The 23,075-nt window shown below is 44.8% G+C and overlaps 1 protein-coding gene across 1 annotated transcript in view; it reads left to right on the top strand.

The window, feature by feature from the left end:
• The window catches only part of ADAMTS14 (ADAM metallopeptidase with thrombospondin type 1 motif 14), a 654,816-nt gene that overhangs the window by 145,982 nt on the left and 485,759 nt on the right, over positions 1-23,075 (top strand). The window contains exon 4 of the mRNA XM_069240367.1: positions 12,349-12,545. Within this exon, the coding sequence (XP_069096468.1) occupies positions 12,349-12,545 (197 nt within the window). The remainder of the gene's footprint in view (positions 1-12,348; positions 12,546-23,075) is intronic.

Raw genomic sequence — 23,075 nt, 5'->3', positions numbered from 1 at the left:
GCATGTTAGAAGAAGCTGTCAACAATACTTGGATATCACAAAAAGAAGCAGATTTTTTGAATACGGAAGATCCCCGTATTCCTTACTTCTATTGTCTTCCCAAAATTCACAAGGGAATTCTACCTCCACCAGGACGGCCGATAGTCTCTGGCATTGGGTCTGTTCTTGAACCACTCTCGGTATTTTGTGACCACTTTTTACGACCTCTTGTACAACGGTCCTCTACGTACCTTAGAGACACTAAAGATGTCCTCAATCTGATCAAGACCATAAACTCATCAGTGTTTGTTGATGCCTTGATCACCCTTGATGTTGAGGCTTTATACACCAACATCCCGCAAGCAGCCACACTGGATGTAGTTGAGTCAGCTCTTGCATCTACCAACCTAGAATCAACAACACCTGTCCACTTTATCATGCACTGTGCCAGTTTGGCCCTGACTAAGAATTTTTTCCAGTTCGAGGATAAACTCTTCCACCAGATCCATGGCACCTCGATGGGCAGTACATTTGCCCCTAGCTTAGCATGCTTGTACATGTACAATTTTGAAAAACGCTTTATTCTACCAGAGTCTAATCCATTCTTCACAAACATCAAGCTATGGCGTCGCTACATTGACGACATCCTTGTCATTTGGCACGGACCTTTAGCCTTGGTAGACGCTTTTTCCACATGGATAAACGATCTGGACCCTTTCCTCAAATTCACCTCCTCTGTCTCTACCACTGAGGTTCCTTTTTTAGATTTGTTAATCAGCATTGAGGAAGGTCGATTAGAGACCCGCACTTTTCAAAAAGCTACAGATCGGAATAGCCTACTATTATATGATAGTCACCATCCTAAGGCACTCAGACAAAATTTACCATTTGGACAATTTCTACGCCTTCGACGGAACTGCAGCAATTTACGACTATACAACACCCAAGCTGCTGATCTACAGATCAAACTACATGATCGTCATTACCCAGAGAGAGTTATCAATACAGCTTACAAACGAGCTAAGTACAGTGATAGAGAGTCACTGTTACAACTAACTCCAAAACCTGCAGACCATAAACTCACCTGTGTATCAACGTTCACTCCCTTCTCAAATACGGTGAAGAAGATAATCAATAAGAGATGGTCAGTCCTCTGCAGTGGTGGTGAAGATATTCCCAAACCTGTGTTTGCGTTTAAAAGGACCACCAACATTAAAGACATGTTGGTTCATACTCGACCAAAACCTACCATCACCCTTCCTAGACAGAGGACTTTATGGGACCTTCCCCCAGTCGTGGGCCATTTTCCATGTGGGAATTGCAACATCTGTTCACTTACCAAGCGTACCGACACTTTACACCTTGAACCCTTCCTCACTTGGCAATTGAGGAAACACACTAACTGCAATACTCGGAATTGTGTGTATCTGATTACTTGCCCGTGTGAGCTACGATACGTAGGGATGACTACACGACCTGTGAAAATCAGGATAAATGAACATCGGAGTAATATCCGATGTGCACGCGCCACTACCAAACTCAGCATCCATTTCAATGAACTCAAACACACACCAGATGACATGTGGTGGGTGGTGCTACAGACTGGTAACTCAACAGGCACACATTCACTTTTTGAATTGGAACAACGCTGGGTGTTTCATTTGAATACCCACCGTCAGGGACTCAATGATGACATCCCTTGGTTCCACTTATCCCAATAGACAGTATGTTTGTTCTGACTTCGTAACCCCCCTGTATTTATCCCTGTTGTTTGGATAGATTTCCTTTGACGACACCTTTCATGTCAGTCTTCAACCTTCTCACCCCCTTTTGTCACCATACGATGTACAATATTATTAGACTGTGTGACTTGATGAATGCCACGAACGACATCTTTGGCATTTCCAAATGATCTGTCCTATGTCTGGTTAATCACTTCAGACTTGGCTCATTATTTGTGGCCATTTACCATTTTAAGATGGCCGACACGAACAAGGGGTTTTTTACCACCTCGTTTTTATAGTCCATCGTCTATTTTTAGATATGGTTGCAACTCACTAGGAGGTTGCTAGGATACCGATTCCCCTAATTGAGACATACGCGCCTATTACGCGTTATATTTAAACTCGCCGGTCCCTGGGCGACGATCACATCCGGGACCGCGAACCCCAGGGTAGGTGTTACGGAGGACCTCTGCGATTTGAAAAGTAAGTGCCCTGACCCAGCCTCTCTAGATAGATCTTTTCGAGCGTCTTGACAGACGGACTCGATCTTGATAGACGGTGCCTATATTCTCTAGTCTTTGGGACATTTTCCTTCTGGGCGAGTGATATAAATGAGAGCATTTTTTGTTTTCCCCATACCCGGTTCTGTTATGTACTCTCTTGCTTTGGCTAAGTGAGACGCCTTTCTTTTAAGAGGGTACTTTCAGATTGTTTATACTACTCTTAGACACAGTAGTGACGGAACCTCACACTCCTCGCAAGGGCGAATTATTTTTCAATTTGTGTCATATCGTATTACCTATCAGAGTAAACGATCATCTCTCTCTACCTAAATATGGTTGTACTGAACACCCTACTTCATATTCGTCTCTAAGGGTGATGTACCAGTACTAAACTATGCATTATCTTTTTCTGCGATATCTTTCTCATTATCTTTTTTTTTTTTTTTGCTGTGTGGATATTGTTATTTGCGTGTGTTTTTGAGATACCTACACACAGTTGTGAAGTATTACTTTTCAATTTTGTCTCCACGCTATGGTTTACTGATACTCAGCTACTTTGCGGAATATCCCATAGACTAATGTCGGACTGTAACATGTGGTCCTCCATTTCGGTATATGTTTTCTTACCAACCAGATTTTCGGATAGCCAGGCAAGAGGCCAGCGTGATCCCATGGAACCTGTTCTTTCAGTAAAGAGGGTAAGCCTCCCTATGTGTTATTAGCATGGCTTGCTTCGCACCCACCTGGTCACTGAGTGTTGCACAGTTTATCACAATTTGTTTTCTTCATCACAAATCTATCACTCTCTAGTACTGAGGGAGTGATTTTTTACAGTGCTAATTTGAGCCTTTTTTCCCCTGATTTAGGGTGACTAGTAGGACAGAGAAGCCAGTCCGGTTTGACCTCAGTAAGTGACTGATGACGCCTTGACTGTGAACAGTAGTCAGCAGGAGTATAGGTACATTGATATTGTGAGAGTGATTTTTTGATTTAGTAGGTCCTGAAGAAGCGTCACTGGATCCTGTGGGACCATCATAGACGCAAAACATGTCGACCGCATACTAATGAGGAGTGGATTATTTCCACCATCCTCTTTTCTTAAATGTTTTGTGTGAGTGTCCGAGCATTACCTCTGTTTCCACTCCCTACATTTTTTTAATCTTGACCATTTCCCAATAGCAAGCAATAAATCATTGAGTGAGGGATTTGAGCCAGTTTTATCCTTATCTTTCTCTCTCTTGTGGATCTGCCCTTTTCTCGGATCCATATTAGGTCCCACGGCATCATCGAATATATAAAAAGATCTCCGGCAAAGAGCCCCCCTTCGGGGGGTGCCCGTCAGACATTGCAGCGCCGGTCTGACGAGGAGCTGTCCGATGATGAAGCATGACACCAACTAAGGTGTGTGAGGACCATTGCTCCTGAAATTCAGGACTCCTTTTCTTTTCTCTTATTCGGAACAGTGTACCACTTTATATTTGCATATTATTGGGAGAACGTACACTGGACCGCCCAATTCTCCCTTTCCCCCCCCTTGTGTTTTGAAGTAAGTGTACCCACTTGCCAGGCCTCAACCTTCCCTATTACTACACGTAAGGCACCCCTAAGTTAGTCCCTAGGTAGCCCCAGGGGCAGGGTGCAGTGTATGTTTAAGGTAGGACATATACTAATGTGTTTTATATGTCCTAACAGTGAAATACTGCCAAATTCGGTTTTCACTGTGCAAGGCCTATCTCTCTCATAGGTTAACATGGGGGCTGCCTTTAAATATCCTTAAAGCGCAGATTCTCTTTTAGAGCAGATAAAAATGTGGAGTTTAGGGCCTCTGAGCTCACAATTTAAAAATACATCTTTTAGTGAAGTTGGTTTTTAGATTGTTAGTTTGAAAATGCCACTTTTAGAAAGTAGGCATTTTCTTGCTTAATCCCTTCTGTGACTCTGCCTGCTTGTGGATGCCCTGTCTGGGTCAGTTGACAGTTGGGCTGTTCACACCTCTCCTCTAGACAGTGACACAAAGGGGGCTGGGGTGTAGCCTGCGTATCTTGATTAGCCATCTGTGCTGGAGGGTAGAGGAGGAGTGGTCACCCACACCTGAAAGGACTGTGCCTGCCCTCACACAATGCCGTCTCCGACCCCCTGGTGAGTGTCTGGGGCCTGGCTTGGACAAGGAAGGATCTTGCAAACACTTGAGACTTTGCTTTGAAGTTTGCCAACTTCAAAGGCAGAACTGGGTATAAGAAGAAGACCCAAAACCCCAGACTTTTAGAATCTTTCTGGAATCAAGAGGAAGCCCTGCCCAGGAGAAGAGCTGAAGGAGGAGTACTGTCCCTTTGCTGTGTTACTTTGCTGGACTGGCCTGCAGTTGCTGCTTCTGCCTGAAAAGAGTGAACTTTGCTGTGTGTCCTGCTTGAGAAAATTCTCCAAGGGTTTGGAGTAGAGCTGGCCTCCTGTTGGAAGTCTCAGGAACACCAAAGACTTCAGTTTCCTCGACCTGCAGCACTGGGAACTGTATGTTTTGTGCTGTTCAAGAGGAGAAACCACTGCAACGCCGCCAATGATGCCGCTGGCCTGCACTGTGACCTGCCGACGCTACACGGAGTTGCATTGCCCCGCTTCGCACAGTGACCCTGGTCTCACCGACACCGTCATCAGACGACTTCACCGAGCCACTGCTCGCACCGCGACCTGTGGGCCCGCACTCCGGCATCGCCTGCTCACACTGCAGCCTGGGCATCCCCGACGACGCCGTTCCTGCTGACACCGGTGCCGCTGCCTGCACTGTGGCCTGTGGACACCGCTCGTGAGGTACAAGAAGCACCGTCCCATCCCGCACCGCAGCCCTGGTCCACCGACGCCAGCACCACGACTCCTGTGTCGTCACCAGGCATCCTGCCTGCACCGTGGCCTGTGGACACTGAACGTGAGGGTCACAAAGCACCGTCCCGTCCCGCACCGTTGGCTTGGGCCTACCGATGACAGCGTTTCAGCCACGACGACGACGCTGCTGCACTGTGACCGGTGGTCACCGCATGTCGCACCGCCCCGCTCAAACCGCAGCCCTGGTCTCACTGACACCGCTGGACGCCATCACCGAGCCGCTGCCTGCACCGTGACTGTGGGCACCGCACGTCGCATCGTCCAGCTTCGCATTGCAGCCCAACGCCATCCACGCCGGCACACCTGACTTCATCAGCCTGGAGTGCGATCTGCAACGCGTGTGACCTTAAGGGCCCACCGACTCTGGAACCGACACGTGACTTCAGTGACGCCGCTCTCCAGAGCTCATCGCGAGGATCACGACGCCCTGCAAATCCAAGGTACTGTTTGCGGGTCTTCCCGACACCGGAGCTGGCCTGCAACGCCGCGGCCGGCCTGAACTGTTGGTTTTGTAGATCACGACGCCGTGATAGCCCCAGTTGGAGCTATCTACTTCAAGGAACTGTAGTTTTGAGTAAATCTTGCATATTTCATATTTTTCTTGCTGTATGTTGGATTCTTATCGTATTTGGTCTTGTTTTATACAGATAAATATTGGCTATTTTTCTAAAACTGGTGTGGTGTCCTTTTGTAGTGTTTTCACTTATTACTGTGTGTTATGTGTAAATGCTTTACACATTGCTTCTGAGATAAGCCTGACTGCTCGTGCCAAGCTACCAAGGGGGTGAGCAGGGGTTATCTGAGCGGGTATCTCCCTTATCCTGGCTAGAGTGAGGGTCCATACTTGGACAGGGTGCAAACCAACTGCCATCTAGAGACCCCATTTCTAACAAACATGTAAAACACATTAGTACATGTCCCACCTTTAACTTACACTCCATCCTGACCCTGTAGCTACCTAGGACCTTCCTTTGGGGTGCCTTACATGTATAAAAAGGGAAGGTTTGGGCCTGGCAAGTGGATACACTTGCCAGGTCAAATTGACAGTTTACAGTTTAAAACTGCACACACAGACACTGCAGTGGCAGGTCTGAGACATGTTCACAGGACTACTCATGTGGGTGGCACAATCAGTGCTGCAGGCCCACTAGTAGCATTTGATTTTCATGCACTGGGAATCTCTGGTGCACTTTACTAGAGACTTACCAGTAAATCAAATATGCCAATCATGGATATACCAATCACCAATACAGTTTATGTAGGGAGCAATTGCACTTTAGCACTAATCTGCAGTGGTAAAGTGCACAGAGACAATAAACCAGCAAAAACAAATCAGAAAAAAGGGGAGGAAGAAGGCAAAATGTTTGGAGATAACCCTGCAAAAAGGCCCATTTCCAACACAGTACATTGAAGAAAGGTAAAGATTGTGGTTCTTTGGAAATATTGTTCTGGAAACCAATTGACATCTCACCAGTAGTGAGCACTGAAAACTAGTATAAAGAAATCATGATTCTGTGATGACTATACAACAGATGTGAAGAAAGACAACATCCATGGAGATATTTCTTCTTGTAAACCCCAGAGGCTAAACTGTACAGTACCTCTTTGGTGACTTTTGTGGGTAACACACTCATGCAGAGTAAAAGACTAGCATTTTTGTAAGTAAACACGGGTACCTCAATACAGGGCTTACTAGGGCCCCGAAGGGCAAAATAGAGGTTGGCAGACTCTGTGGTCACACACTGCAGACATGAAGTCAGGTATGGGCATAATTGAACTGAATTTATTTTAGGCAGGAGTTCATGAAAACACCCCCTACCTGCTTCAACACGGAGGACCACTGTCTGTTTGCCAGGTCCTGGCCAAGACATAGAGCCCACTTATCTCTGAAAGTTTTGTGTGTCAGAATGCAAAGTTCTGACAACCCGCTGTATAGCAGTTTTAGCATGTGCAAGCCCATACTGTGCGCCAACAATACCTGTAACCCTGAGAAAGTGAAAGGCTCTGTATGCTCCAGCCCCCACACAACTCCGACATCCTCCATCAGGGCATTGCATGCCAAGAACTGGCACTAATAAATGCCGTAATGCTCCCTGGGGTCCTGAAAGGACATCAGGAGTTGAAGTCCCCCATCGTGAGGACACCTGGCTCCGCCAAAGTGCCCGTGCAGTGATGGCATGTGACCTCATGAAATGCTGGGATCATCCACAGAATTAGAGTGGGTGCATATGGCACTGGGCTGGGCCGCACATTCACGTATTTATCCCAACAATGCTTTGCCACTCTGGCAGGCGCTCCAACCTCAGGATGCCACACCGGGGGCCCATGAGCCAGTACAAAATGCCCCATCTCCCTAAATCCAGACAATGCCAGCCAACTCGGGAGTGGGGACTGTTGCCAGCCATTGCATGGGCCACTGTAGCTGTGCAGTAGCGTAGTGCAGTTCATAAGGTGGCGATCCCAAGCCCCCCTTCTCCAGAGGGTCAAACAACTTGTGTGATGCCATTCTTTTCGTCGCAGTACTCAAAACCAAATCAGATAGGAGTGTGTTCAGTTCTCAAAAAAAGTGCTGCCATAGAAAGACAGGCAAGGCCAAAAAATGGTAATGCAACCAGGGTAATACCAGCATTTTTGCAATGGAGACCCTGCCCATTGGAGAGAGCGGTAAGGAGTTCCAGAACGTTAGGGAACGGTGCACTCCTGACAAAGCTATACACAGATTGCCATCAATCAGGCCCGATTCTTTATAGTAGATATTCACGTCAAGGTAACCAAAGATGTCATATTGCCAGAGCAGACCTGAATGACCCGGACCCTCCAGCTCCAACTCAGGGAGTCTGAGTAAGGGAAAAAGACAGGACTTAGTCCAGTTCAACCTCAAGCCAGAGGCCCCACTAAACATATCTAGTACTCCTATCACCTCAGGCAAGTCCCTGCAGAAATCCCACAAATATATTAAAGCATTATCCACATAAAGCAAGATGCTTCCTAGGAGGAACCACTCTGTAGGCCCCACTGAGGGCCCCAATGAGAAACCATATGACCCATCAGCAACTCCAGGGCCAACGCAAAGAAGATCGGGGAGAGCAGACATCAATTACTGGTGCCCCTGCGCACCCAAACCAGCACCGAGATTTCTCTACGGGTGTGCCCCTTAGTGACCGGCTCCTTATACAGGAGATCAATCCACTGCAATAACTCTGGGCCCAGACCCATGCGCTGAAGCACTCCACGTGGATAAGGCCAACTCAGGGTGTCAAAGGTCTTCTCAATACTTAACGAAAGGGTCACCCCTAGGAGCAACTTAGGAGGACGTTCATCCACGGGGCATAACATACGGCGGAAAACGGCAAATGTATTTCTTCCGGGAATTAAGACATTCCAGTCTGGATTGTCCAGTGTGATGACATATGGCAACAACTGATTTGCTATCAGTCAAATTTTCATTGTAAGGCTAGATTCTCAGAAACAAATTGTAACTTTAGATGTGTACTTTTACTCCTTCACATGGGGACAAATTTATAGATTTTTGGAATTCACAAAAATGTCCAGGAGTACTCTTAAAAACCAGGGCATCTTGGAAAACAGCAAAATTCAAAGGTTTTCAAAAAGTAGTCCCTGGATGTTTTTGTGAATTCCCTATGGCTGTATGCAAAGGTGGTTTTGCATGAATAATTGAATATAGTGTACAGTTATGCATATAAAAATGCCTTTGCAAGAGTGCAATTTACCTTTTTTTTTATTTACTTTTTCTCCTCCTCCTAGAAAATAAATTTCCATTTGCAACGCCTATCCCGTAAAACCCTCATCGAATTTGGGGCTGTTGCCCTCCCAATTTACACCTTGAAAACAGATACACATTTGATCTTGACCAGAGTAAATATCTGGACACTTACAGAGTGAGAATGGGCAAGTTTATTAATACAAACCTGTACATTTGTAGAACTGTTGAGTGCTCCCAAACTTGAGGGCATCCCCGACCTGGAATGCAGTTGCCTGCCCTGGTGTGAGATTTATTTAATATATAAAGGATAAAGTACCCCACAGTACATAAGGATATTTTGAGTCAACGAAGAGTTCAAAAACCATATAGAGGAACGAGGCCGAATGCTGTGTTCCTTTCTAAGGTTATGGAACTCCGAGGTGACATGTAATATCCTTATCAGGTATGCCAGGGGGTATTTCATCCCATATAATACATGATCACACCATCACCTTGCCCACAAATCACTTAAACCCTTGATGCGTAGCACTTTCATATGAGATATTTATGAGATATTTGTTGGAAACAGATATCAGAAATAATTCAATTCAAGTCAGGTTTTCTAAAAAAAAAAGGTGCATTAGCTCGGAAATGTGTAAAAACATGCAAAAAGATTCTAACTTTTAGTGCAAAAAATAAATATACTCTCTCCGCTTGTCATTGTAAGCTTTAAAATAGAGCAGAAGAAAGAAGTTTTGTTTGTTGCTTTAAACAGCTATTTAATTATGCTCTGTGACCTGACCTGCCTTTCACCGTGGTTGTTGGCTCTGGCAGCAAGCATTGAGACGTCAGACCTCAATCGATCAATCAATCAAGGATTTGTAAAGCGCAGCTAATCACCCATAGGGCCTCAAGGCGCTGAAAGTAGGCGTGCTGCTCAGTCGAAGAGGCAGGTCTGAGGTCCTTCTTGAACTGCTTCAGTGATGTGGTCTGCCTGAGCTTATGGGGAAGTGTGTTCCATGTCCGGGCTGCTAAATAGGAGAAGGATCTTCCTTCTGTTATACTTTTCCAGATCTTGGGGTTGGCTGCAAGGGAGAGCTGGGAGGAATGGAGACGTCTGTTGGGTTCGTAGAAGGTGAGGCGGTGGTTGAGGTATGCTGGTCCAATGTTGTGCAGTGCCTTGAAGGTGTAGATCAGGAGTTTGTATGTGATGCGCTTGTTGACTGGGAGCCAGTGTATGTATCTGAGGTGGGAGGGGATTCGGCTGTGCCACGGGATGTCCAGGATGAGTCTGGCTGCTGCATTGTGGACTCAATGTAGTCTTGATTGAAGCTTCTTGGTAATGCCGGCATGTGTTGCCGTAGTCCAGTTTGCTGGTGATGAGTGTTTGGGTGACTGTCTTCCTCATGTCAGGGGGAATCCTTTTGAAAATCTTCCGCAGGAGACAGAGGGTGTGGAAGCTTGATGAGGAGATGGTGTTAACTTGGCGGGTCATTGATAAAGTGGAGTCCAGGATGATGCCCAGGTTGCGTGCATGGTCCGTGGAGGCAGGGGTGTTACCCAGAGCGGTGGGCCAACAGGAGTCATTCCAGGCAGGAGAGGTGGAGCCGATCATGAGGATCTCTGTCTTGTCCAGGTTGAGCTTGAGGCAGCTGGCCTCCATCCAGGCAGCGACTGCTCTCATCCCGTTGTGGAAATTCCTCTTGGCTTGTACAGATTCCTCGGACAGGAAGAGAATCAGTTGGGTAACGTCAGCCTAGGAAACTATTTTTAGCTCATGTTGTTTGGTGATCTTAGCAAGTGGGGCCATGTAGATGCTGAAAAGGGTCGGGCTGAGTGAGGATCCTTGGGGCACTCCGCAGCAAGTGTCTTTAGATTCTGATGTGAACAGTGGTAGTCTGACCTTCTGTGTTCTTCTGGTGAGGAAGGACCTGATCTAGTTCAGGGCCTTGTCTCGGAATCTGGCGTTGTGCAGTCTGTCTCAGAGGGTGGAGGAGGAGACGGTGTCAAATGCAGTGGAAAGGTCAATGAGGATGAGGAAGTGCCTCCGTGTTCCAGTATGATGCGTATGTCATCGGTGGCTGCTACGAGTGCGGTTTTGGTGCTGTGATTGCTTCTGAAACTGGATTGGGAAAGGGTCCAGGATACAGTGTGTATTGAAGAACTCAGTGAATTGCTGGTTGACGGCTTCCTATGATAACTTGGCTGGGAAAGGGAGCAGAGAGATGGGGCTGTAGTTTGTCAGCTCCCTAGGGTCGGCGGTGGGTTTCTTGAGTAGCGAGCTGATTTTGGCATGCTTCCAGTCTGAGGGGAATGTGGCAGTCTTGAAGGATAGGTTGATGGTTCGGCAGAGCTCGAGTGCTATGGAGGAACTGGCCAACTTGAGGATGTGATGAAGGCATGGATCTGAGGGTGCTCCAGAGTGGATTGAGTTCATCAGTCTTTGGGTGCCCTCTGTGGGGATGGGGGTCCAGGAGTTCAGTATCTGGTGGGGTGCAAGGTGCGTGGTGGTGAACGGTGATGGCGGGCTTTGGTTCCTGAAGCCTTTGTAGAAGTCCTGGATCTTATGGTTAAAGAAGGTGGCAAGGTTGTTGCAGAGGTCTTAGGAGGGAGGGATGGATGAGGTGTCTGCCCAGGATTTGTGAACTCTTTGATGATGGCGAAGAGCTCTTTGCTTGTGAGTGCTGGTGTTGAGGCATGCTTGAAAGGGAGCTGTTTTGGTGGTTCTGATGTTCCCATGGTGCATGGTGACTGCTATTTTGTAGACTGTATGGTCTTCGGTGGATTTGCTGAGCCTCCATTTACATTCCAATCATCTGCAGGCACGCTTGGATTCCTGTAGTTCTGGCGTGAACCACTTGGATGTTTTGCTCTGTTGATTCCCTGCTGATTTCCTTAGAAGGGCTATGTTGTCGACGCAGTTTGAGAGCCAACGGTGTAAGTTGCTTGTGGCTTCATTAGCGTCTGATGCAACTGGTGGGAGGGAGTGGTTGAGAGCATTGGTGACCTGTCCTTATGTTTCTTTGTCTCAGCCTCTAACGGGGGGACAGAAGAGTGGCGTGTGGTGCAAGCCGGTGCTAAACTTTCTGGTGCAAAACTGAGTTAGTGCAGTTTTGCACCAAAAAGTATAAATCAGGGCCTAGGTTTCCACGTCCAAAAAATGACTTTAGCGCCAAAGTATAAATATGGAGTTAGTTTTTCACCAAATTTGCGTCAAACAAAATGACGCAAATTCAGCGCAAAACAAGTATAAATATGCCCCTTGGTGCGTCACAAGTCCCCAATTATAAAGAAATGAGTGCCTGCTGTTTATAACGGCATTGCAGAATCTCATGTATTATACCACAATATTAGCTTAATAGTATACAAGAGGGAATCACTTTACTAGTGCAGATTCACTGTTGTGAATCACAAAAGTGAATTGATTGTCACAATTAAAGCCATTTGTAGCTATATGCTGAGGATTCCTATGAAAGTGGTATTGTGAATCAGGACCCTGTTTTGAACTGCTCATATTTTCAACTCAAACTCTTGCCTAAACATTGTCCCTCATTTCTTTCAGATGCCACCTTTGGAATAGGGGAGCTCCCAAATTCCCTGGACATGATTGAGAGTAGCCTTGGAGAAGCAGAGCGCAAAAGGCGTCATGCTAAGAAGGATGACTACAACATTGAGGTCCTGCTGGCAGTGGATGACTCGGTCGTGCGTTTCCATGGGAAGGAGCACGTGCAGAACTATGTCCTCACCCTCATGAACATAGTGAGGTTTTTGGAGTTTTATTTTCTATAACGCCTTAATGAAGTTTGTGGGTAGGAATCCCTTCTGGTGTTTTTTGCGTTCCATTTAACTTGATTTTGAATCGCTTATAGATTCCAGTAGGTTATCAAACAAGAAGTTGGAAGAACATGATTAGGGAGTGGAGAATAGCAAATAAAATGGCTGGAGAAAGAGAGGCAACAGATTTCCCCTTGAATGGTCGTTCCTATTGGTCATTCACAGCACAAGTGATAGTAGTCAAAATGAGGGTCATCAGAATGCACTTAAAATAGGGTGAGGACCTCACTTCGGGTGTTACAGACACCAAGTCCAGAACTTTTTACTGACAAATCATTGATTGCTAGTCTAATTATTTCAAGGGAAAAAAGGCAAACCTTTAACACCCAGAATGTATTATACCATGACACAAAAGTCAAGGAATGGAATCAGTGCCCATAATGCTCTGGGAAGAGGTGACTACCATACCGTAAAAACTATCAAATATGGGCATTATACTGGGTGAGGAGGCGAAATGTAATTTCATCTAAAGGATAAAAGATCATTCACATAGGCACATTTGCTACGGGGCCTTCTTGTATGTTAACCATACTGCTGGATATTCCATGCCTGGACTGCAAGGATTACAATCACACAGCTGCAGGATCAGGTGAAAAAGTGTAGTTTTCAGCAACAGGGCACATAAGAGGTGGGACGGGATGGCACTCTTTGTGAAGACTGGGACACTCACTGGAAGGGAAACAAGCATCACATATACAAGAACTATTGGCTTTGGTAGTATGTTTTGCTGCCAGCATAGCTAAATGTTAGTGGCATGAAGTGTCAGAATGGTGTGGGGGAGTATGGATTGAATTGGGATAGATTCAAGTGGGATGGATTAGATTGGATTGGGGTGGGAGGTTTGGATTGGAGTGGGATGGATTGGATTGGAGTGTGGTGAGGTAGGGTGGGGTGGGCTAGATTGGACTGGAGTGAGGTGGATTGGATTGGAGTGTGGTGGATTGGGTTCACTAGTTTGCATGGGGTGGATTGGATTGGCATGGGGTGGGTGGATTGGATTAGAGTGGAGTGGGCTGGATGTATTGGATTAGAGAGGTGTGGATTGATTGGGATGGGCTGGACTGGATTGGAGTGGGATGGACTGGGATGGAGTGGGGTGGGCCAGATGCATTGGATTGGAGTGGGGTGGACTGGATTGGGATAGAGTGGGGTGGAATGGAGTAGAGTGTGGTGGATTGGAGTAAGTGGGATGGATTAGAGTGGGATGGAGTTGGGTGGGGTGGATTTAACTGGGGTGGGATCACGTGGATTGGATGGGGATGCGATGGTCTGCAGTGGGGTGGACTGATTGTAGTGGGGTGGGGTGGGGTGGATTGGATTCGAGTGGGGTGGAGTGGATTGACATGGGATGGGGTGTACTGGAGTGGGGTGGACTGGATTGGGGAGGGTTGGATTGTGGTGGATTGGGGTGGGGTAGATTGCATTGAGGTGTGGTGGATTGGAGTGGGTTGGATTTGGAGAGGTGGGGTGGATGGATTGGGGTGAGGTGGATTGGAGTGAATTGGTTTGGAGGGAATTGGATTGGCGTTGGGTGGGGTGGGTGGATTAGTTTGGGATGGATTGGATTGGAGTGGGGTGAATTGGTGTGGGGTAGGCTGGATGGATTAGATTGGAGTGTGGTGGACTAAACTGGTATGGGGTGGGGTGGATTGGATTGGGGTTGAGTGGGGTGAATTGGAGTAGAGGGGTGGATTGGAGTGGGGTGCATTAGAGGGGTGGAGTGGGTTGAAATGGGATGGGTTGGACTGAAGTGTGTGGATCGGATTGTGGTGGATTGTACCCAGATGGGTCAGATTGGGGTGGAGTGGATTAGGGTGCAGTGGATTGCTTTAAGTGGAGTGAATTGGACTGAGTGGGATGGATTGGATTGAGTGGGATGGATTAGGGTGATTGGGTGGATTAGGGTGGTTGGGGGAATGGATTGAGTGAGTGGATTAGATTGGGGTGGATTAGATAGGGGTGGAGTGGATTGGTTTGGGGTGGATTGGACTGGGGTAGGGTGCGGTGTAATGGATTAGAGTGGACTGGATTGTGGTGGATTGGACTGAAGTGGGGTGGACTGGATTAGAGTAGGTTGGATTGGACTGGGGTAGTTTGGATTGGAAAGGGGTGGTTTGGTTTGGTGTGGGGTGCATTAATTGGAGAGTGGTGGACTAGATTGGAGTGGCGTAGAATAAAGTTGTTTGGAGTGGGGTGGATTGAACTGGAGTTGGGTGGATTAATGTGAACTTGATTGGACTGGAGTGTGGTGGAGTTGGTTGAATTAGTGTGGGTTAGGTAGGACTGGAGTGGGGTGGATTGGGCTGGAGTGGGGTGGGGTGGGTTGGAGGGGTTAGTGGATTGTTAAAGAAGAAAAGATTGGGTGGTGCACCACTTTAAGTTGTAGACATATTCTTTATATTCTAATTGTAGAAGAGTCCCAGATAATTAAACAGGTGATGATACACGGTTTCTGTTGTTTTTCTTCCAAAAATTCTTTTTATTTGATCAAGAATACTTTTTATAACAGTAAGTTGATGAAAGCAAGCAGCCAACGCGTTTCGCCCTATACACTTGGGCTTCTTCAGGGCTGCAAGAGTAACATATAACCAAAGAAAAGTTGAATGATAGTGGTATTCCTGATATTATTTAATATGTAAGAACAAACAAGAAAAGTTTTTTACATAAATTTTATAGTGCAAGGCACAAAACAATATTTATATACAGTTGTGATTTATGTCCCAATGGAAAGAAACGATTTTTTATATTTGCCATAATTCCGTGTAAAAGTCAAACTCGAGTTATAAGTCTAGAAAAGAACCGGCAAGGACCATAAGAACTGTGGTAAGTAGAATAATTTAGTGAACCCTAAACGAAAAAGTGCCAGCATTACCATACCAGTGTGTTTAGAGAATATCATTGTGCATGCAATAATGGAAAGCCCTAAAAGAGAGCTGAAAAGTAAGATATTTTAAGTGAAACTAAAGTGAGACAGAAGTAGGATAAATGAAAAAATATATAAATTGGTATAACCAACAAACCACCTACCAAATGGAAGCCATAACAAAATACATTTAATAAGATAAGGTAAATGATATCCAACCTGACCGGCCTGCTACACCTATCTATCGACAAACGGCATATATTCATACCTTTTCAGGTAAGGCTGATATACGGCACTTTAACTCGCAATTACGACTTGGCCCATGTATTTAATTATAATTGGATATCATTTACCTTATCTTATTAAATGTATTTTGTTATGGCTTCATGCCGCCTTGAGCCTTTACAAAAGCCCCCCAGTCCGCTTTTATCCAATATCGGTGACATCTTCTTGGATATATGAATCGTTTTTCTTTTTGTCTTCTCTTATTTATTTTTAGCACTCTGAAACTTGGTTGTGCTCAGTCATATTTTGCAAACAACTTTTCAATACAGTTTGGAACTTACCATTTGGTAGGTGGTTTGTTGGTTATACCAATTTATATATTTTTTCATTTATCCTACTTCTGTCTCACTTTAGTTTCACTTAAAATATCTTACTTTTCAGCTCTCTTTTAGGGCTTTTCATTATTGCATGCACAATGATATTCTCTAAACACACTGGTATGGTAATGCTGGCACTTTTTCGTTTAGGGTTCACTAAATTATTCTACTTACCACAGTTCTTATGGTCCTTGCCGGTTCTTTTCTAGACTTATAACTCGAGTTTGACTTTTACACGGAATTATGGCAAATATAAAAAATCGTTTCTTTCCATTGGGACATAAATCACAACTGTATATAAATATTGTTTTGTGCCTTGCACTATAAAATTTATGTAAAAAACTTTTCTTGTTTGTTCTTACATATTAAATGATATCAGGAATACCACTATCATTCAACTTTTTTATGGTTATATGTTACTCTTGCAGCCCTGAAGAAGCCCAAGTGTATAGGGCGAAACGCGTTGGCTGCTTGCTTTCATCAACTTACTGTTATAAAAAGTATTCTTGATCAAATAAAAATAATTTTTGGAAGAAAAAGAACAGAAACCGTGTATCATCACCTGTTTAATTATCTGGGACTCTTCTACAATTAGTATATAAAGAATATGTCTACAACTTAAAGTGGTGCACCACCCAATCTTTTCTTCTTTAACAATTGGGGTGTTTTTTTCACCCCTGTGGTTCCTTAGTGCAGCAGGAATTTTTGTGGAGGTGCACACTACATTCTACTTTTTAATATTATTTGTGTTTATTGTGATTACTTGGAAACTATTAGGGATTGATGCGTCTCTTTATGAGCTTGCTGCACTCTGTTTAATTAATGGGTTAGTGGATTGGGTGGGGTGGGGTGGATTGGGTGTGTATTGGAATGGGGTGGGGTAGATTGGACCTGGTGGGATTGGGGTGGAATGAATTGGTGTGGGGTGGATTGGTATGTAGCCGACTGAACCGTAGTGGGGTAGATTGTTATGGATTGGATGGGGGTAAATTGGGATGGAGTGGGGTGGATTGGGTTGGGGTGAAGTGGATTGTATTAGAGTGGGGCGAATTGGAAAGGGGCAGATTGTTTTCGATTAGAGTGCGTTGTTTGGGACTGGAGTGGGGCAGTTTGGAGTGTGGAGAAGATTGTTTTAGATTAAAGTGGGGCATATTAGAGTTGGGCAGATTAAAATTGATTGGAGTGGCGTGGTTTAGAATGGGACAGATTGTTTTGGATTCGAGTGGGGCAGATTGTCATGTGTCAGATTGTATTAGGGTGGATTGAGTGGGGTAGATTAGATTGCAGTGGGGTGGAATGGATTGGAGTGGGGTGGATTGGGTTGGTGTGGGGTGGATTGGATGGGAGAGGGGTGGATCGGGGTGAGGTGAATTGGGATGGAGTGGGGTTAATTGGATTTGGGTGCGATGGATTGGATTGAAATGGGATGTATTGTTTTGGATTGGAGTGGAGTGGGGAAGATTGGAGTAGGAAATGTTGTTTTGGATTGGAGTGGGGTGGATTGGAGTTGGGCAGGTTTTTTTGGAGTGAAGTGGGGCAGACTGGAAAAGATTGGAGTGGGACAGATTGTTTTGGATCGGAGTGAGGCAGATTGGAGTGGGGCAGTTTGAGTGGGGCAGTTTGTTTTGGATTAAAGTGAGGGAGATTGGAGTGAGGCAGATTGAAGTGGAACAGATTGTTCTGAATTGGAGTGTGGCAGATTGTTTTGAATTGCAGTTGGACAGATTGGAGTGGAGTGGAGTGATTGTTTTGGTGTGCAGCAGATTGCAATGGAGCAGATTGTTTTGCATTGGGCAGACTGCAGTGGGGTAGATTTTGTTGGCTTGGAGTGAAGCAGATTGTTTTGGATTGGAGTGGGGCAGATTGGAGTGGGGTAGATGGGAGTGGGCATATTGTCTTGGATTGAGTGGGGCATATGGTTTTCCATTCGAGGGGGCAGACTAGAGTGGGGCAGATTGTTTTTAATTGGGGTGGTGCAGAATATTTTGGAGTGCTGTAGAATGTTTTGGATTGGAGTGTGGTGAACTGGAGTGAAGCACATTAGATTGGGGTGGGTTGGGAGGATTGGAGTGATGTGGTTTGGAGTGCATTGGATTGGGGTGGAGTTGGGTAGGGTGAATTAGTGTGGGGTAAAGTAGGATGGATTAGGGTGGATCACAGTGGAGCGGATTGGAGTGAGGAGGATTAGGGTGTACTGCACAATTATTTGTTGAAGCATCATTTCCGAAAATACATATGATAAAGAAACAATGTTGATTTGCAATATTTAGAACAAGATAATTATCATCTTTTGAGAACAGAATTCAGGAGCAAAAACAAAACATGAATGCCAAGTGAGAAAAGGTTACGTGGCACAATAAAAGAAAGTTAGCTCGAAAAAATAAAACTTTGCAATTTTGTTTGCCCTGCTGGGTACAAGCCTTCTGTTTGCAGGGCACTAGAAGTTAAAAAGAACAAAATAGTACCTCAATTTCATCAGGAGCAGCGGGGGAGCACTGATTAAGTTGAATCAATCCATGCTTGAACCCTGCTCCAAACAGAGGAATGGAAATTATGCGAGACCTGCAGTGATGAATTACGAGGCTGTAAAGAAGAGTGCCATGCAAGCCAACAAATCGTAAATGACAGGCGGGCTCCAAGCCCTTTACTGTAAACAACAGAGTCTTGCAAGTGAGACGCTTGTGCTAGCCCTTGCAGGCTCGACCCTAAAAAGCAGGGTGGGGATGCACACCTCTGTAAACAGATTACGTATTAGCATAGCCAATAAGTCTCTCTTTTAGGACCTTACAAGTGTTTAGCCAGAGCTATTGGCTTTGCCAATGTATTTAAGCTGTGTTGTAGAGCAGCGTAAGCTGTACAACTGACTGTGATTTGGGAGAACAAGGGTGGTTACACTCAGCTAATTTACAGTGGCAAAAAAGTCACCAATGTAATTAAAATAATTTGTAGTGATTTAGCTAAATTCAAGCATTCTATCCATTACTTTTTGTCTTGCCTAATCATGAATGCCACCGCACAAAATACGGATGGTACAAGGTTATATCTGTGAGATGCATAATTACATTACATTTTAAATGTGTTTTTGCTAAAGGGCAACAGGGGTGACTCGAACCCAGACCCCTTAGCTGAAAAATCAAAAGTGTGCTAATAGCAACACCCCTGGACTCTCACTGAGCCAACCTGGACTCATGCAGCACACAAGAGGGGACAATACCATTCAAGACACTGAGGGCGAGCACAGCAAGTAACTGGTGTACTCCACGCAACCACCAACTAAAGTCTTTGGAGCACCAGATCTGCACCAGAAAAGGGTGGATGGTGGTGGCCAAAAGCATTCAAGAGCGCATCCCAGGTTCAGGCAAAAATTGGGTTGAGATGTTTTGTTTACCTCGATGTATCAAGCAAGTGTCGTCAATGTGCACATCAGGGGACAAAGGGTGACAGGTACGGTCACCATGATGTGCATATCTTCTCTCTGCAGAGCCCAAGCCTTTACTTTAGTGAGGCTGTTTCTACTCTACCAGTGCGTGCGCTAAAGTGAAAGCTCCCCCTACAGCGTGAGCCTGTGTTCATGTTGTAGGTGCAGTTATTGCTCACAATTGCGTGTTGAAGTGAACACACTCCCATAGAGGTAGGCTGCGTTCGTGCCTGCCACAAGGTTTACTCTGATGGCAGTGCTCTTTAATGAACCAGCAAAAGTACGAAGGATAGAAACTAAAAATACTGAGGCTGTGTCTGATCTACCAGTGTGCGCTAAAGTGAAAGCAACCCCACCAGCACAGCGCAAGGCTGTGTTCATGCCAGAAGCTATTGTTTACAAGTGAACACTGAAGTGAATACGTTCCCACAGCACAAGTCTGTGTTTGTGTGTGCCGCGAGATTTACTCTGACAGCAATGGACATTAAAGAGCCAGCAACACTACAGATAAAAAGTTAAATAACTCTCAACTGTGGTACAGTGCGCAACGGAGCGAGTGCTGCTAGAAAATGTAAGCAGCTACGGGCAGGAGGCTAAACACACAACCACAGTGTAGCACAAGCAGGAAAGAAATAATAAAGTAGTCCCTCAAACCAAGAGATAATGAACCAAAGCGTAAAGATATAGTACTTGGTCCCTACTCTGTGGGAGGAAACAAAAGTGAAAAAGGAAGGACAAAGAGGAAGGATTGACCACTAGCAAGCAAGGATTTTTAAAGGACACTGAAACAAACAAATGAAAAGCCATGTGTGGGCTTTAAGCCCACAAAAGAAGCATAGTAAAGTATACAAGAGTCTTGAAAGCTCGACCTAAAAAAAGAAGGACTGCAGAAGATTATCCTAACATCTGAGCCACAGTCTGCACCACACTTAAATATACAAGAAGCTGCTCTTCTAAAAGGCATACAGTGGAGCCCCAAAAAGAAAAAAGAACAAAAATGATACATCTGGAAATGTGGGGTGGTGAGCATCAGTGGAGACGGATGAATTGTTGTGAACAAACACCAGTAAATTGAGTACATTAGGGTGAATCCCCAGCACATCTGAACTGTATATGGGAGTGGCTAATGGCTCTCTGTGATATGCGAAAGGTTCATAGCTTATTACATCTTACATTGATTTTTGTATGCAGTTGTACAGTTTTAAGAAATATTTGCAAGTAAGACTTCTTCCATGGTGGAAAAACATTCCATGCAGCATATGATTAAATTACAATTTTTAAAATGTTTTTTAAGAGCTGACTTGTGAGGGAGGCCACTTCGTAGCACTGTTGCAGCTGATAATGTAGATGAGGACTACACCAGTCCTCTACCCAGGAAATTGTAAAAATGTGATGGAAAGAAAATATCCTTGCTGTTCATGTTGATTGATCTTTCTCAGATGCAGTTCTGCACCCAAAACTGTCTTGTACCTTTCACAGCAGGGAAAACCTGGTTTGCTTTGATGTACGATAGGAGTCATGGAAAACGAAAGATTTCCATCCCATCTTTTCTTGCACATGGCGAAACATGGAAGATTCCTGAGGTCTGTTTGCATCAAGTCCCTTGGTTGTCCTCCCAACATTAGCATTGCCATTCCTCTGTGCTTTTGTGTCTTCTAGTTGACTCTTGACTGTGTGATCCTGTTTGTGTCATTATATCCCAGTTTGAAGTTTGGAATGTAGATCTGAAATAGAACTTGTAAATGTTTAGGGTCATGGTTGTTGTCAGTTGCCTAAATGATTCATGATGGCGGCAACATTTTTGTGTTATATACATCATCCTCTTCTATTCCTTGGACATGCATTTTGGTGGCAATTGTTATATGCCCAGCTTAGGCATCTTTGGACCTTTTCTTTGTATTGATCTTTAAGCAACACTCACAGTATACATCTGGATACAGTATGAAATATAGCAGGAAAAATACATTTTAGGTCCATCAGCAGTGCAGGACTTTTGTAACATTGTTTCTTAAGCACTTACGGGCATATTTATACTTGTTTTGCTCCGAATTTGCATAATTTATTTTACACAAATTCAGTGCAAAACGAACTCCATATTTATACTTTGGCACTAGACCCGTCTATTCCCCACATTTATGGAGTTAAAGTCTTTTTTTTGACGTAGAAACCTACTCTGTGTCAATGAGATGCAAAGTAGGCATTCCCGTGCAAAAAATTAGTCTATGGCCTTAGCGCCATATTTATCCCCACGTGCTAAAATCATGCACAGGGGGGAGGAGGGGTCAAATAATGGTGCAAAGCTTGCTTTGCACCATTATTTAATGCCTGGGTCAGGGCAGGCGTTGGGGGACCTGTGGGCCTAGTTCCATGGTGCAACAGCATGGAATAAGCTCACAGGTGCCCTCCCCAAGCCCCAGGGACACCCCCACCCACATTAGATGACAGCAGAGCATGGGGTCCCCATCCCAGGTAAGTATAGGTAAGTACAGGTAAGTATATTTTTTTTAAGTGCCATTGGGGGCCCTGAAATGGGTCCGCCTACATGGCACTGGGTACAATGGCCATGTCCAGGGGACCCCGGTCTGTGCTGGCCATCGGGGTGGTGAGCATGACTCCTGTCTTTTTAAAGACAGGAGTCATGTGGTATAGATGTTTTTGCGTCAGAAAATGACACTAGGCTGGTTAGAGTAATTGTATTGTTATTCTTCTAACCTGCCTAACGTCATTTTTTTGGTGCAAAACCCCCTTCTTCCATACCGCCAGCCAACCTAGCTAACGTCATTTTTATTTATGCTAGCCTACCCTTTGCACCGGCTTGCACCATTCAATAAATATGGTGCCCGGCTGGTGCTCAGAAATGGTGCAAGCCGGTGTTAAACTTTTTGGTGCAAAACTGCGTTAGTGCAATTTGCATCAAAAAGTATAAATCAGGACCTTACTATATACCTAAAACAATAAAGGCACACAGTTTCCAACAGAAAGAGACCATACCAGGGATCCACAAATTCATGTAACATAACTTAGAAATGGCATATGCTGGTTTCTTTGTTGATGGCATTGTACTGTATGGTACGGGATATTGATGGAATATTCATCAGTAAGATATTTAGTATGGCCATTATATCTCATGCCACCGGATTTGAAGCTTATGGTATTTCTGCCTCACAGTGTTTACAAAGGACATTTTGTATTTTTAGGGCATGATATGTCTCTTTCTTCATTTCACATTTTTCACTGTGCATCCAGTGCTTTCGTTCGGTACATAGTTTTCATTAAAGTAGAGATGTATTTTATTTTGCAAGGGACTATGCTCTGGGCAGTGTGAAAGGCCCAGGAGAAAGATATTTGTTGTGAGCGCCTCCCAAAGACTGTTTTAATAAAGTGCCCTCTATATTTCCCCTCTGAAGCTTCTATGATATTTAGCAAATGGCAGCACATTCTAAGTCTAGAGGTTTCATTTTGGAAAAATTGTCACAGGGTCACAGTGGACAGCAATGCACTGGCTACTACTTTCAATGTTAATGTTAGAAAACATGAAAGTCAAGAGTAATTATCAATGGCTGAGATAAATT

Source organism: Pleurodeles waltl, chromosome 6, assembly GCF_031143425.1.
Source record: "Pleurodeles waltl isolate 20211129_DDA chromosome 6, aPleWal1.hap1.20221129, whole genome shotgun sequence".
In the NCBI taxonomy this organism is placed as follows: Eukaryota; Metazoa; Chordata; class Amphibia; order Caudata; family Salamandridae; genus Pleurodeles; species Pleurodeles waltl.
The sequence above is the reverse complement of the archived record's forward strand: the minus strand, read 5'-3'. Positions and strand labels throughout refer to the sequence as shown.